This window comes from Siphateles boraxobius, unplaced genomic scaffold (assembly GCF_051911475.1).
Source record: "Siphateles boraxobius isolate OS27281-9 unplaced genomic scaffold, OSU_SipBor_1 12, whole genome shotgun sequence".
In the NCBI taxonomy this organism is placed as follows: Eukaryota; Metazoa; Chordata; class Actinopteri; order Cypriniformes; family Leuciscidae; genus Siphateles; species Siphateles boraxobius.
Window position 1 is genome coordinate 24,085,294 of NW_027508722.1, and position 12,641 is coordinate 24,097,934.

Here is a 12,641-nt window from a genome sequence, read left to right on the forward strand (position 1 = left end):
TAGTTATACCGCAAATTAGTTAAAATAACCCGTAATCTATCTAGAGCGAGCGTGCATGCGAGACAGATATTGTGCTTCAAACCGCGCGCGCGCACAGCAGAGACGTGAGCGAGCGAGAGACCTTGCGTGTGCAGACAGTCGTCTCTCCCCCAGTTGGAGAAGTCTCACGCCAAGCTAAACTCAAAAGTTGGCAGCTCTGGCACAAAAAGGCACCAATACACACAGCAAAACTTGTGACTGCAATTAAGCTTACTAAACTAAAGAAAAATACAAATTACAGTATTGAGTGAATGAAAATACTGATGTTTTCCCAGCTCATTATTCCAGTTATTATCAGTCAGATTACATTGCATATATGATGTATATGTAGCCCCATTTCATCATCTTTTTTAGTTCTCTTAATAACTGATTGATTAAATAGCAGTGTCTACCCATAGCCTCCAATTCTAAGTTTTAACTATCTCTCTGTTTGAAAGTCCTCTTTTTAGATACCATGAATCCTTTATCTGCAAATGTAATGGATCACCAGCCTCATCCGTATGTTTTCTTTGAGACCATCTACATTCATGGCACATCTGTTTTTTTTTTGTTGGACTTTTCTTTCTATAATCATTAACTGATACTGTAGAAAACAGCAGCCTTTGGACCTTCCAGTCCACTCCCACCAGACACCTGTACTTCAGCGTGTTTTAGCTTGAGTGTGGACATATTCCACATGTGTCTCTACTACCTGATCTCACTCACATTTGAACTACCTGTGACAGACACGCAAAACTACTCTGGATCATTTTAATACGACTGTGGAGTCTTTTCTTCACATACTCCTCAGTCTGCTGTGAGTGGGTCTCATAACAGTCATGTATCGAGCTACTTACAGGAAGACGCCCTCGAAGGTCATTAGCTTCTGTTCAATGAGCCAAGAGCCGAACTTGAAACAGCCAGCATAAGCAAAATAGATCATCGCTTGAGAGAAAGAGAACGTCAGGCCGAAAACATGTGCTTTTTTCTTAGCGTTTCTAGGGAAATCAGACAAACATCAATTATCTCACAAGCTCATTTTTAATCCTAACAGATATATAACAGACATTTACAGAATTATTATTAGTCAATTAAAACATACTTGTAGGGCACAACTAAGTTCTCCTCATACAGACTCTCAAACTTGCTTTCCCTGGTCAATGAAACCACAGTGCGTATATTCTCAATGGCTTCTGTTGCAATCTAAATGGGAAAAATACATTGTTGACAACATAGTGAAATAAAACAGTTGATTTAAGTTGAGCCACATTAAAGTATACGCATTAAATGTTCACCTTCCCAGCATGCTCAAGCTCTTTCTTGTCTTTTAGAGCATGTCCTGCCAGTAACTTCATCTGGATGGCTCCAGCCACAGCCATGATTGGCACAATGGAGAGAATGAGGAGGGTCAACTGCCAGCCGTACACAAATGAGATAATAATGGCGGTGCCCAGGTTGGCCACGTTCTGTGCCAGTGTTGCCATTCTCACTCCAGTTGCCTGTCGGATATTAAGTCATGGTGCCGTTTGTGATGAGCTACTGTGTTAAATAGGTACCAATTTGAATTTATAGGAAACAAAACATTTCATTTAAATTTAAACAATTATACAATTACATTTTTTTATTTAATGACGAATATTTTACTTAGTGTACACCATAAAAATTTACACTTTCACAAAAATAAAGTAAAAGAGTAAGTAAACAGAATATCACCAATAGTTATGAACTTCTTTGTTACTGACATGGGTATCAATTTAGGAGATAGGCACAAAGTTCTATGTAGGACTATGTGTTACTCTCTGTAGATAGAGTGAGACTTACGCCCTGTACTTGAGCTGTATCTGCAGCCAGCCTGGTGGTCAGCGCACCCACACTGTTCTTAGTGTCATCATACCAGCTCAGGTCCTAAAATACACAGACAGGTGTTGTACTACTCTCCATCAACAGACAATCATGAATAGGTTTTTTGGGGTTGACCTTCAGATGACTGGTCTATGCCAATTATTATCTCACCTGTCTCATCATGGCATTGAAAGCTTTAAACCTCAGTCGCATGGTCAGTATCTCACCAGCTTTCCCAAAAGTGTAACCCTAAAATATTGAAATATTGAAAAGAAAAAAGTGAAAATTACACCAGAATGAGACCATTTAGACTAGTGGTTCTCAACGGGGCGTTCAGAGAACAACAGGGGGGCATTGGAAGCAAGATTTTTCAAAGAGGGGCGTTCGGGTGTTCATGGCGTTCAAGAGTTCACACCAAAGATCCAGCCAAGACAAGATTAAACATGTAATTACTTGCAAAATAATTGCCTACAACAATCTGCCAGTTTAATGCGACATATAAGCTATGTATCGTTTCTTTTGCATCGACTATTATTTTCCCAGTCATAGACCAGCGCTCAAGCAATGACTAGAATCAAGCACTGACCAGAATCAGCATTCATGTGCTCAAAAATGTGTTTCGCGCTGACAACAATCCGGTGGTGGCTAGAATCACGCAGCGGAGGAATGGAAAGTTGATAAACCATTAAAAAAGTATTGACTAAAGTGTTTGGTATTTTCTGTCATTTATCATAGTATTTTTATTTGCTGATCCACACTTTCATCTAAAAAAAATGTAAAGGTAAATAACTGATGTCAGGATCATTTTTATTACATTACAGTTCAAAAGTTTTTGAAATAAGTGTCTTATTTGATCAAATATACAGTAAAACTAATATTGTGAAATACATTTGCAAATTAAAATAGCAGTTTTGTTTTTAATACATTTTAAAAATGTAATTTATTTCTGTGGTGGCATAGCTGAATTTTCAGCATCATTACTCTAGTCTCCAGTGTCACATGATCCTTCAGAAATCACTCCAATATGCTGATTTGGTGCATAAAAAGCATTTCTTAATATTATCAATGTTGAAAACAGTTGTGCTGCTTAATATTTTTGTTGAAACTGATCCTTTTTTTCAGGACTCTTTATTGTTGAGGAATAAAAGAACAATAAATATTTTTTAAATATGAAGCTTTTGCAACATATACTGTATATTATAAATATTATAATACACTTAAAATTAAAAACCTATTTTTAGTACATTTAAATTGACTTTTTCTGATAATTTCTGTTTCTTTTTACTTTTTTATTTCTACAAAAGTTAAATGTAATCATTCAGCATTTCAAATCTTTAGCATTGGTAGTTTGAAGAAGCAAATAATTGACAGCCATGTCTGCTATTCATTGGTGTAGACAAAGTGGTATTTCACAACAGTCATCAGCTTTTAGATAAGAAAGATCACAAGAAATGTTTACCTTCTTCATCTCTGGCCTTTGAATTGAATATGTATTAAGATGGCACCCAAGAAATGTATTATATAGGTTGTCTTAGGCAAATTCTACAATCTTCATTTAGTGTGAAAGTTGGTTAAAGGGCATTGTGTGTATTCAAATGTAAAAACAAACCTGTAAGAACAGAGTGAAAAAGGACACAACTCCAATGCCAGCAAACAGCAGTGAGTAGAGTTCAGACCTCTGCCTAACAACAGTCTGATCTAACTCAGCAAACACCTACAGAGGAAAGAAAGGAAAGTATGAGTGTGTGTGAGGAGTATAAATGTATGAGGAGTAATGTCTCAATATTGTAGACTGTCAAAAATGGTAATTATTAAGAAATAATTTTCTTGTACAACATACAGCAATGATTTTAGAGAAAATGACAGCAAATGCGGGCTGCATGCCTCCGTTGATGGTGGCACATAAAACTCCAACCACCATATACGGCCATTCCGGTTTATTCAGTTTCAGGATTTTAAGGAAGGAGATGTTTGGAACCTTTTCCTACAGAGAAGTACGAAAATAAAATATGAAAAGAAGTATGTAAAATTATTACAAGCAAATCAATGGAATGATTTCAATTTAATCTAATTTATGAAGATGACACTCACAGAGAAATATATATATATATATATATATATATATATATATATATATATATATATATATATATATATATATATATAAATAAATATATACACATAATGTCACCAGACAGATAGATTTATGGAACTTTTTTAAACTATCCCATTTTGGTTTGATTTGAATTGGATGTATAAAAATAAAGCTATTAAAAGGAATTAAATTGATGAATTAATTGATAAATTTAGGCAATTATAGTATAGCCTCAGTTTCTTACTTCCTCTATCTGTTTCTTTTCATCCTGCTGATCTTTTTCTGAGACACTTCTGGATTTCTGTCTGAAGAGTGTGTGATCATTTAGAGAGGTGACTGAAGGACTCTTCTCATCCATAGTCATCTCCTCTTTGTCCTCCTCTGTGTCCTCTGAGCTCTTAAACATCTGTGATGTAAAAACAGGAACTCAAATTTGACCCCATTTACATTCTGAACACATTTTGCCAGTGTTGTCATGCATCAGTATGTTATCGGAACAGAAGATCAAGTTGTGACATTTTGATTAAAAATTACAGACTCAATGTGGTTAATGCTGTTTCATGTTTAAAATTGTATTTTTTAACCTTTAATGAAAGTACAGTAGGAGGAGAAACAGGAAACATTGGGAGAAGAGAGAGGGAACAGGACCCGGAAAGGCTCTCAAGCCAGAACTTGAACTGGTCCTGGGTTGCAGCTCCACCATATGTAAGAGTGCTGCCACAAAGCTCCAGTGTTTCAATGGTAACGGGCTTCAGTTGCATATGGAGCTCAAGTGTGTACATGTGTGGTTTCTAACCTGGGTTTCTAACCTGCATATTAACAAGACTATGGTAGATTCCCTTTCTCTCCATCAGTTCGTCATGTGTGCCCAGTTCTGCTATTTCACCATTCTGGAATCCAGCGATGACATCAGCGTTCCGAATAGTGGACAGCCGGTGAGCCACTATAATGGTGGTTCTGCCCAGCCTCACCTTTTCAGATGTAAAAAAATTGATATAAATATACACAAACAATTTTCAGTATTTCCAGACTTTTCTGGACTGCTATATTGTTATATTACCTTATCTAACGCTGCTTGCACAATGGTCTCACTCTCGGCATCCAGAGCAGACGTAGCCTCATCAAGGAGGAGGATTTTTGGATTGCGCACAAGTGCTCGTGCAATAGCAATACGCTGCTTTTGTCCACCACTCATCTGGGTGCCCCTGTCTCCAACCGGCGTCTCAAATTTCTGAAAATGGCCAGAGATATTGGTCAGAGCATACCTGATCAATCTTTGTTATCAGATCAAATTATCACCTTATACATAAGAATTATTTTGCAGGGTCCTACATTAGGGAGCTTCATGATGAAGTCGTAGGCATTGGCTTCGCGTGCAGCCTGCTCAATCTCCTCTTGGGTGACATCTTGGCGACCATAGCGGATGTTTTCTGAGATGGTGGTGGCAAACAGCACTGGCTCCTGACTGACTACCCCAATCAGTTCTCTCAGACTTCGAACGTTCAGAGACCGAATATCATGACCGTCAATAGTAACCTGATGAGTTAGAGGAAAAGAGAAAAAAAAAGGTTGGATGAAGGACAGAAAGTTCTAATAGTTCATACCTCTCTGCCTCTCTTTCTACTTACTGTTCCTTCTTGTGGGTCATAGAAGCGTTGTAGCAGCTGGACTGTTGTGCTTTTCCCACACCCACTGCTGCCAACTAAAGCAATGGTCTGTCCACTCATGACTTTAAGATTCATTCCATTCAGGACCTACACAGCCAAAAGAGAGCCATAGCTAGAGTCATTTCATTCTGTCAAAGTTTTTTTTTTTCTAAATCAGTTGATGTTCCTACTTTAACATCCTGTCGTGACGGATATCTGAAGTGAATGTTTTTGAACTCTATGTTTCCTTTTACAACATCGAGTTTGTAACCTTCCTCGGAGAAACTGTTGATGTTGGGTTCCTGTTGGTGAAAAAAAAGATTGTGAGATTTAAAATACAAATTCCAGTAAAGGATAGAGGTAAATTCACAATCAAACCTCATTCAGACTAATAGACGTCAATAACACACTAATTGCTCTACACAAGTGAAAAATGATTCCCCATGGTCTTCTATTCATTGCATCTCAGCAGGGAACCACCTCTGATCCTGAGACCTGACCATATTTCATGCTGCTAAAACAATGAGGGGAAGTTATGCAACTTGGCTCTGGATTATTTGTGCGCACATTTTTGTCTCTGGATTTTATCTCAAAGCGGTTGTCTGCTTACCGTGTGTGTGGTGTTTGTTTAAACTTGACCATCTTAGTCTAAATAAAAGACGAGTTTAGTGCTATGCGTATGTGTTTTGATTGTCCAGGCTTTTCCTTCTTGGAAAAATGGACAGAAGTTAAATATAAAACAGTTCTGACGTTCTGTCATGTTCAAATGTTCAGAACACTAAAGTGAGCTAAATGAGCTGCACTTTCTGAAGGAGAAAGGAGATGTAGATGTACTGTACTTTCACTTGGGTGGGATTGGCTAAATGATCTGTACTGTAAAAGACAGGACAGGACAGCTGAAAGGATATAACAATGGCCAGAATACATCTGGAGCTATCGAACAACAAAGTCAGGAAACAATACAATAAGCTTTAAAAGCCAGGTTTCCCAACATTTCAACAAATGGATTTTCTACAACTTGTCCAGGGATTCATGATTGCATGAGTATCTTCAAATTCATTGGCTGAAAAGAAATGGCTGCAAATTTGTATGGCAGGTATCAATTCTTGAAATTCATAAATGTAAACATTTGTACTTATTTACACTACCCTTCAGGAAGTTTTTTTTTCTGTAGAATTGAAAGTAAAGACATTTATAATATTAAAAAATATTTCTATTTCAAATAAATGATGGTCTTTTAAATGTTCTGTTCATCAAAGAACCCAGAATGTTTCTTGAGCATCAAATCAACATATTAGAATGATTTATCATACGACAGGATCATAGGATCATACGACAGTACTGGCCATTGAAAATTCAGCTTTGCCATCTAAGGAATAAATTACATTTTAAAATAGAAAAGAGTTATTTTTACTTGTGATAATATTTTACAGTATTACTGTTTTCACTGTATTTTTAGGAGAGACTTATTTCAAAAACATTAGAAAGAAAATCTTACCGACCAAAAACTTTTTAACAGTAACATGTACAAAAGTGGTAAAGTATTTGTGTACAAAATGGCCTCAGATTTGAATGAGGCTCATGAACATGGGAGCTCCGTTTATACTTATACCATCTTATTAATTAGTTAAATTCTTGGCCTCAAGCCTTTTAAAAGACATGGATGGATATATTGTGTTATGACAATTATTGTAGGAGTATTCAATCTGAAAAAGACATGAAACGTCAATAAAAGTTTATATGGTTGAACGGTCAGAGTTCAGGTTTAAAGTTTTTTTTTACTCCTTAATGCAGAGAATAAAATATTAATATCCTGTCTAACAACCCAGATAGAAATTATATTATGAAACTGCATTGAGGACAATTGTTTTTTCTTCCAACATTATGAATTATAATATCCTGGAAGAATTTCTGATTAGCTAACAATGAGTTCACTCACATGATCAATGATCTGGAAAACTTTGTGGGCAGCCCCTCTTGCACTAGAGAAGGACTGGATGTTAGGAGACGTTTGACCGATGCCGAAAGCTCCAATCAGGACGGAGAAGAAAACCTGAAATAGAGGAACAGAGAATGCACTCGTGTTAAAGCAGATTGTTAAATATGCATGGGTCTGTAAGTTCCCATAAAGAAAACATAACCACTTGCTATTTATGATGTAATCTGGGATTTTTTCTTTTTTATCCTACAATATTTGACATATGACCAAATTCTGAACCAATGTGACTGTGGGCTTTAAATAGAAGACCAAAGAGTTTCTGAAGTAATGTGTTTGACATAACCTGCTGTGGCTCACCGTTAAAAGTATACCGACATCATACTCTCCAGCCAGGATAAGAGTGCTGCCATACCAAAAGGCCAATGCATAGGACATATAGATCATGAAGAATGTGAAGCCCATAGCAATGTTCACAGTGATGGCCTTCCTTATACCAACGTTCTTGGCATCCTCTAAGTTTTTGTGATACCTTTGAAAAACAGATAAAAAGGCACATACTTATTATACGGATTCAAAAAAAACTATAATGATCACACTGAATAGAAAATCCCCCACCATCTACCCCATAATTTTTCCTATTCACATTTTGCGACAACAACAGACTGAAACTTTTAGGACCAAACCATAAAGTGCTAAAACTGATTTGGCAGGTGAGCTGGTTTGGTTAAATTTAAATTGTTTTAGGATACATTAGAGTTCATGTTTGTCATCACTGAGACAAATTGACATTCTAACATTCTAAACAGGATGATTTAAAAAAAACACCTCAATATCTCTTTCTTCTGTCCACCAAAGGCAAAGACAGTTCTGATGGCTGACAGCACTTCCTCAGCGACTGCTCCAGCCTTGGCATAGGCCGTCTGCTCCATCGACGTGAATGATGTCATCACCTAATGAGACAGGGATAAATTGTTGTTTTTTCATTGATTTAAAATAATATTATTAACCATTTAATTTTTGTCCCTCATTAGCCTATCTCTCTTTGTGACAATTACGTACTTCCATGACATAATTTTTAAGCCATACATTTTGTTTTGTATATATATTATATACACACCACAAACATACAATTCTTTTAATGTTTTTGAAAGATGTTTGGTGCTCTTTCAGATCTTTTGAAAACAGATCTTTTGCTCCCCAAGGCTGCATTTATTGGATCAAAATTACAGTAAAAACAGTAAGATTGTGAAATAATATTAACATTTTAAATAACTATTTTAACATATTTAAAATGTTATTTATTCCTGTGATGGCAGGAATTTTTAATTTAAAATCGGTATTTGAAATAGAAATCAAATAAATGCTGTTTATAATTCCTCTTTTTCTCTCTCCTTCTCCCTTCCCTCTCTCTCTATATATTTATCCTTGATTGAACAAAATGAATTGTATTCTCTTTTCTAGCTAGTTAGAAGAGTACTATAATAAATGTACTTCAACATGAGTCATTGTGATTGTGTTATGGGGCACCATGTGGGTCTCTACATTCCTTATCATCCCACCTTTGCGATGATAGCGGCTGAGATCCCGAGTAAAGGGCTAACAGCGAGGATGACGAGGGTCAGTTTCCAGCCTTTGACAAAGCCAATGATGATGCCAACGAAAAAGGTGGTGAGATTCTGAAGCAGCATGCCAAGCTTATCTCCAATGCCTTCATTTATTTTGTAAACATCACTGGAGAGGAAAAAAGAAGAGTGGTATATATATGCAATTGTGTGTAAAACCTAGATAATGACTTTTATTGCATGTCATACTCTGCGAGGCGTGTGTTGAGCTGTCCTGTCTCATTGACATCAAACCAGCCAATCTCTTGTTTCATGATTGAGTGGAAGAACGTCTTTCTAAGTCTCTTCACCTGACGTCCAGCAGCAAGAGTCCAAAAGGCCACCTGCATATATGCCGCCACCAAGACTACAAATCCCATGATGCTGTAGTATATAGCATGCCTGAGAAGGAGAAACACGACTATCAGACACTCAGAAAGACTTTTAAATTAATTCAATTAAAACATGAAATATGAAGGAAAATGGCAGTGTTCCAATACAAAAAACAGTGGTCTAACCTTGTCATCTGCTCCCCCAAAGTCTCATTACTGGTCTGTGGGAGGGTGAAGTCTAGAGATTAAAAGACCGCATGTTATTGTTAGTTTTTTAAAAACCTTACAGATTCCCTGTGTAACAACAGTACAGTGATGAGGCATACAGATTATACACTCACTGGGTGGAAGGGTGGCATTCTTTAAATTCTCTAATATTGTATCGTCCACAAAGCTGTTTGTCATGTCTCCAAATACAATAACCATGAGAGGAAGTACTGCCCCATTGGCCATGGACATGATTGTGCCAAGCAGCATCAGAAAAATATCGACACTATCTGCATAACGAAACTGACAAAAGGACACACTTCTTTGAGAAAAAGTTATTCTTTGAGTAAAAATTTAATTAAATAACAAAAATTAAACAATTACATAATCAAACAAAATTAATTATCCACCACATGCATTTTTAAGGCTTATTCAGTTTAATTGTATTATTTGGTTGTGGTTACAGACTCAGTCTTTAGAGTATTTAAAATGTATTTAAAATGTTTTAATGTATGATAGTTACATTATTATTGATTTCACAAATAATAATAATAATAATAATATATTCCACTCACTATCTGTAATGGTCCCACCATCTCCATCTTTTCTTTCTCCTCTTTCTTTCCATTTTTCTCACTGCTGAAAGAAAAAAACACAATTAAGTTTTAAGGTTTAAAAAAGTACATTTGAAATTATCTGCATGTAACTAGTTACCGTTTTTTTGTGTGGGTTTTTTTTTTTTTTTGCAATTACATAGTTAACCTCTTTGACTACATACATTTTCTAGCCTACCTCTTCCGTGAGAAGATATACTATGCTAGGACATAGGGCATGAGCCATAATCCATGATTACAGCTCAAACAAATGTAATTGAACAAATGGCTGTTGAAACATCAACAGAACATCAATGTAACCTTTAATATCACCAACAAGAAAACAAACAAAAAAACATTTACCTTACATCTCCATTTTCCTCCTCCTTGCCATTTGACAGTTTCAGTTTGGATTTCTTGCCCATTTTATCTCCGATGCTGATAGGCCGGGTAAGTGTTAATCTTAAGTGAATGTCTGGATGGGGCAGGTGGTTTTGTGCTGTTAAATAAAAACACACTATAACACACTGCGCAATTACAGACAACATAAACTCTGTAGCCTTTTGATTTGGCAGATTGAATAGCCTACATATTAAACCTGATAGCATACACAGATGATTACCCATCAAAAGCATTACACAAACATTTCGCTTACATTTTAACTTCAAGGCGTTATAATTGCCTAAGCGGCCAGAGAACTGAAATTCTAAATTTCGCCGGTCCCAGAATGAAATATCGTGCGCTTTTAAACATCCAAGGTTGGGGAGCATTGCTAGAAATTAGGCTTTAAACCATGTTGCTTTAAATACTGTCGTTTTAAATAACGTTTACGACCCTTAAAACGTGGTTATCAGAATGTCTCAAATACCATAGGTAAAATCACAAAATTGATTTGAAATCTTATTGCGATAGTATACTTTATCCACATTGGAAGCCTTCAAACTGTTTGTCATTTTTGTTGAATCCTTTTTATGACAGTGGTGGCTAAACCCAAGTCAACACAGGTAGTAGTTTAAAATAAAGGTAGTCGTGACTACTATTTTGTCCGAAAACGACAGTTACTATGGTAAATTCGAGGATATGAGGAGCTTAATGAAAGATACATACCGCTCAGACGCTGTCGTCCCACCCTACTCTCCCACCACACACTGGTGCTCTGCTGAGGCGCGAGAGCGCAGAGAGGACCTAGCTTCTGCCAGAGCGCAGTCGCGCGCGCGTTTATACATCCTTGAGTTTATGATGTTACTGCGTATTACATCATTTACAACCTGCATGTGTCATGGATGTCCTCCCTAAGATGCTTTAATGATTGAAAGGTCATTAAGATGGATATCTGAGATTATCTTCAGAATTTGGCACGTTACTGTCTCCAATTACGTTTTTATTATTTTTTTATTAACATTTTTGTTGTTGTGAGATATATTTGTTTTGTAAACTCAAATATAATATAAAATTACGCTAGCATCAACAGTAGTTTTAAACACATTTCATGTCTGTATAACCCACTCCCCATGGTGATTTTGGCCTGTCCCACGTCAGAGGTCTGACCTTCTCTTTTATCCAATCCAAAAAAAGACGTGTCGTGATACAGCCTCATTGATATCTAATGTATAATAAATATATCATTTAGGGAAAAAAAGCATTTTATTAACAACTTATTAGAATGACAAAACCAAAAACATTTGTGTCCCAAAATCTTGTTACCAAATGGTTTTCCTCATTACACAAAATTCTTTTAATTTTATAAATTTGATCTAAAATTTAGTAATTAAAGACTTTCACCTCCCTCCCCTGTCCATTTATTGAAAAAGAAGGAAAAATGTATTATTTACATTTTCAAGCCACTGATTGTACTGTTTTTGAAATAAATGATATGAAGATTGCTTTCTAAAGGTTATTTCTGAGATGGGTCATGGGTTCACTTTGGTCAGTAAAAAAAAAAAGGAAAAATACAAACTATATCTATTTTGTGTGGTTAGAAACTGGACTGAAAACGTCTGAGTGGTAATTTCATATCCCTCTCTTGGTCAGATACAAGGAACAATGTAACAAGCTGTACTGGATTATTGGCTGTAAATGGGGTGTGTGTGTGTGTGTGGGGGGGGGTATATATGGTTCTGTCAGGCGAGACAAAAAGATTTTACTAGCATCTGACCAGTTATAGTTTATGCGAGTTGCAGGTGTGAATATAGTACCACGTGTCCCAGTTAGCTACATAACATACAATAAAACTCAATAGTGGCAAAGGTGACATTACTAAGCATATTTTGTCATGATTATTGTCCGGGTTTGATGCTTTTTACCATATAAGGTTGTCGTCACAACACAAAACTTGTGTTACTACCAAATGGCATATTGATATAGACAT

General features: G+C 36.3%; 1 protein-coding gene across 4 annotated transcripts in view; it reads right to left on the reverse strand.

Annotated features, from left to right (window-relative positions):
• The window catches only part of abcb4 (ATP-binding cassette, sub-family B (MDR/TAP), member 4), a 25,477-nt gene extending 13,982 nt beyond the window's left edge, over positions 1-11,495 (reverse strand). For 2 of the 4 annotated variants that reach the window (XM_077213931.1, XM_077213926.1), the window contains exons 1-23: positions 11,381-11,495; positions 10,637-10,772; positions 10,256-10,319; positions 9,815-9,983; positions 9,660-9,711; positions 9,352-9,543; positions 9,100-9,271; positions 8,366-8,490; positions 7,898-8,069; positions 7,541-7,654; positions 5,793-5,903; positions 5,584-5,709; positions 5,288-5,491; positions 5,016-5,186; positions 4,765-4,926; positions 4,200-4,361; positions 3,701-3,844; positions 3,470-3,574; positions 2,032-2,109; positions 1,840-1,923; positions 1,314-1,517; positions 1,121-1,221; positions 876-1,016 (exon numbers count right to left, since the gene is read on the reverse strand). In XM_077213931.1, the coding sequence (XP_077070046.1) occupies positions 876-1,016; positions 1,121-1,221; positions 1,314-1,517; positions 1,840-1,923; positions 2,032-2,109; positions 3,470-3,574; positions 3,701-3,844; positions 4,200-4,361; positions 4,765-4,926; positions 5,016-5,186; positions 5,288-5,491; positions 5,584-5,709; positions 5,793-5,903; positions 7,541-7,654; positions 7,898-8,069; positions 8,366-8,490; positions 9,100-9,271; positions 9,352-9,543; positions 9,660-9,711; positions 9,815-9,983; positions 10,256-10,319; positions 10,637-10,698 (2,915 nt within the window). In that variant the 5' untranslated portion in view covers positions 10,699-10,772; positions 11,381-11,495. The remainder of the gene's footprint in view (positions 1-875; positions 1,017-1,120; positions 1,222-1,313; positions 1,518-1,839; positions 1,924-2,031; positions 2,110-3,469; positions 3,575-3,700; positions 3,845-4,199; positions 4,362-4,764; positions 4,927-5,015; positions 5,187-5,287; positions 5,492-5,583; positions 5,710-5,792; positions 5,904-7,540; positions 7,655-7,897; positions 8,070-8,365; positions 8,491-9,099; positions 9,272-9,351; positions 9,544-9,659; positions 9,712-9,814; positions 9,984-10,255; positions 10,320-10,636; positions 10,773-11,380) is intronic. The other 2 variants (XM_077213935.1, XM_077213941.1) reach the window with 2 other exon arrangements.
• Positions 11,496-12,641: the final 1,146 nt, after the last annotated feature.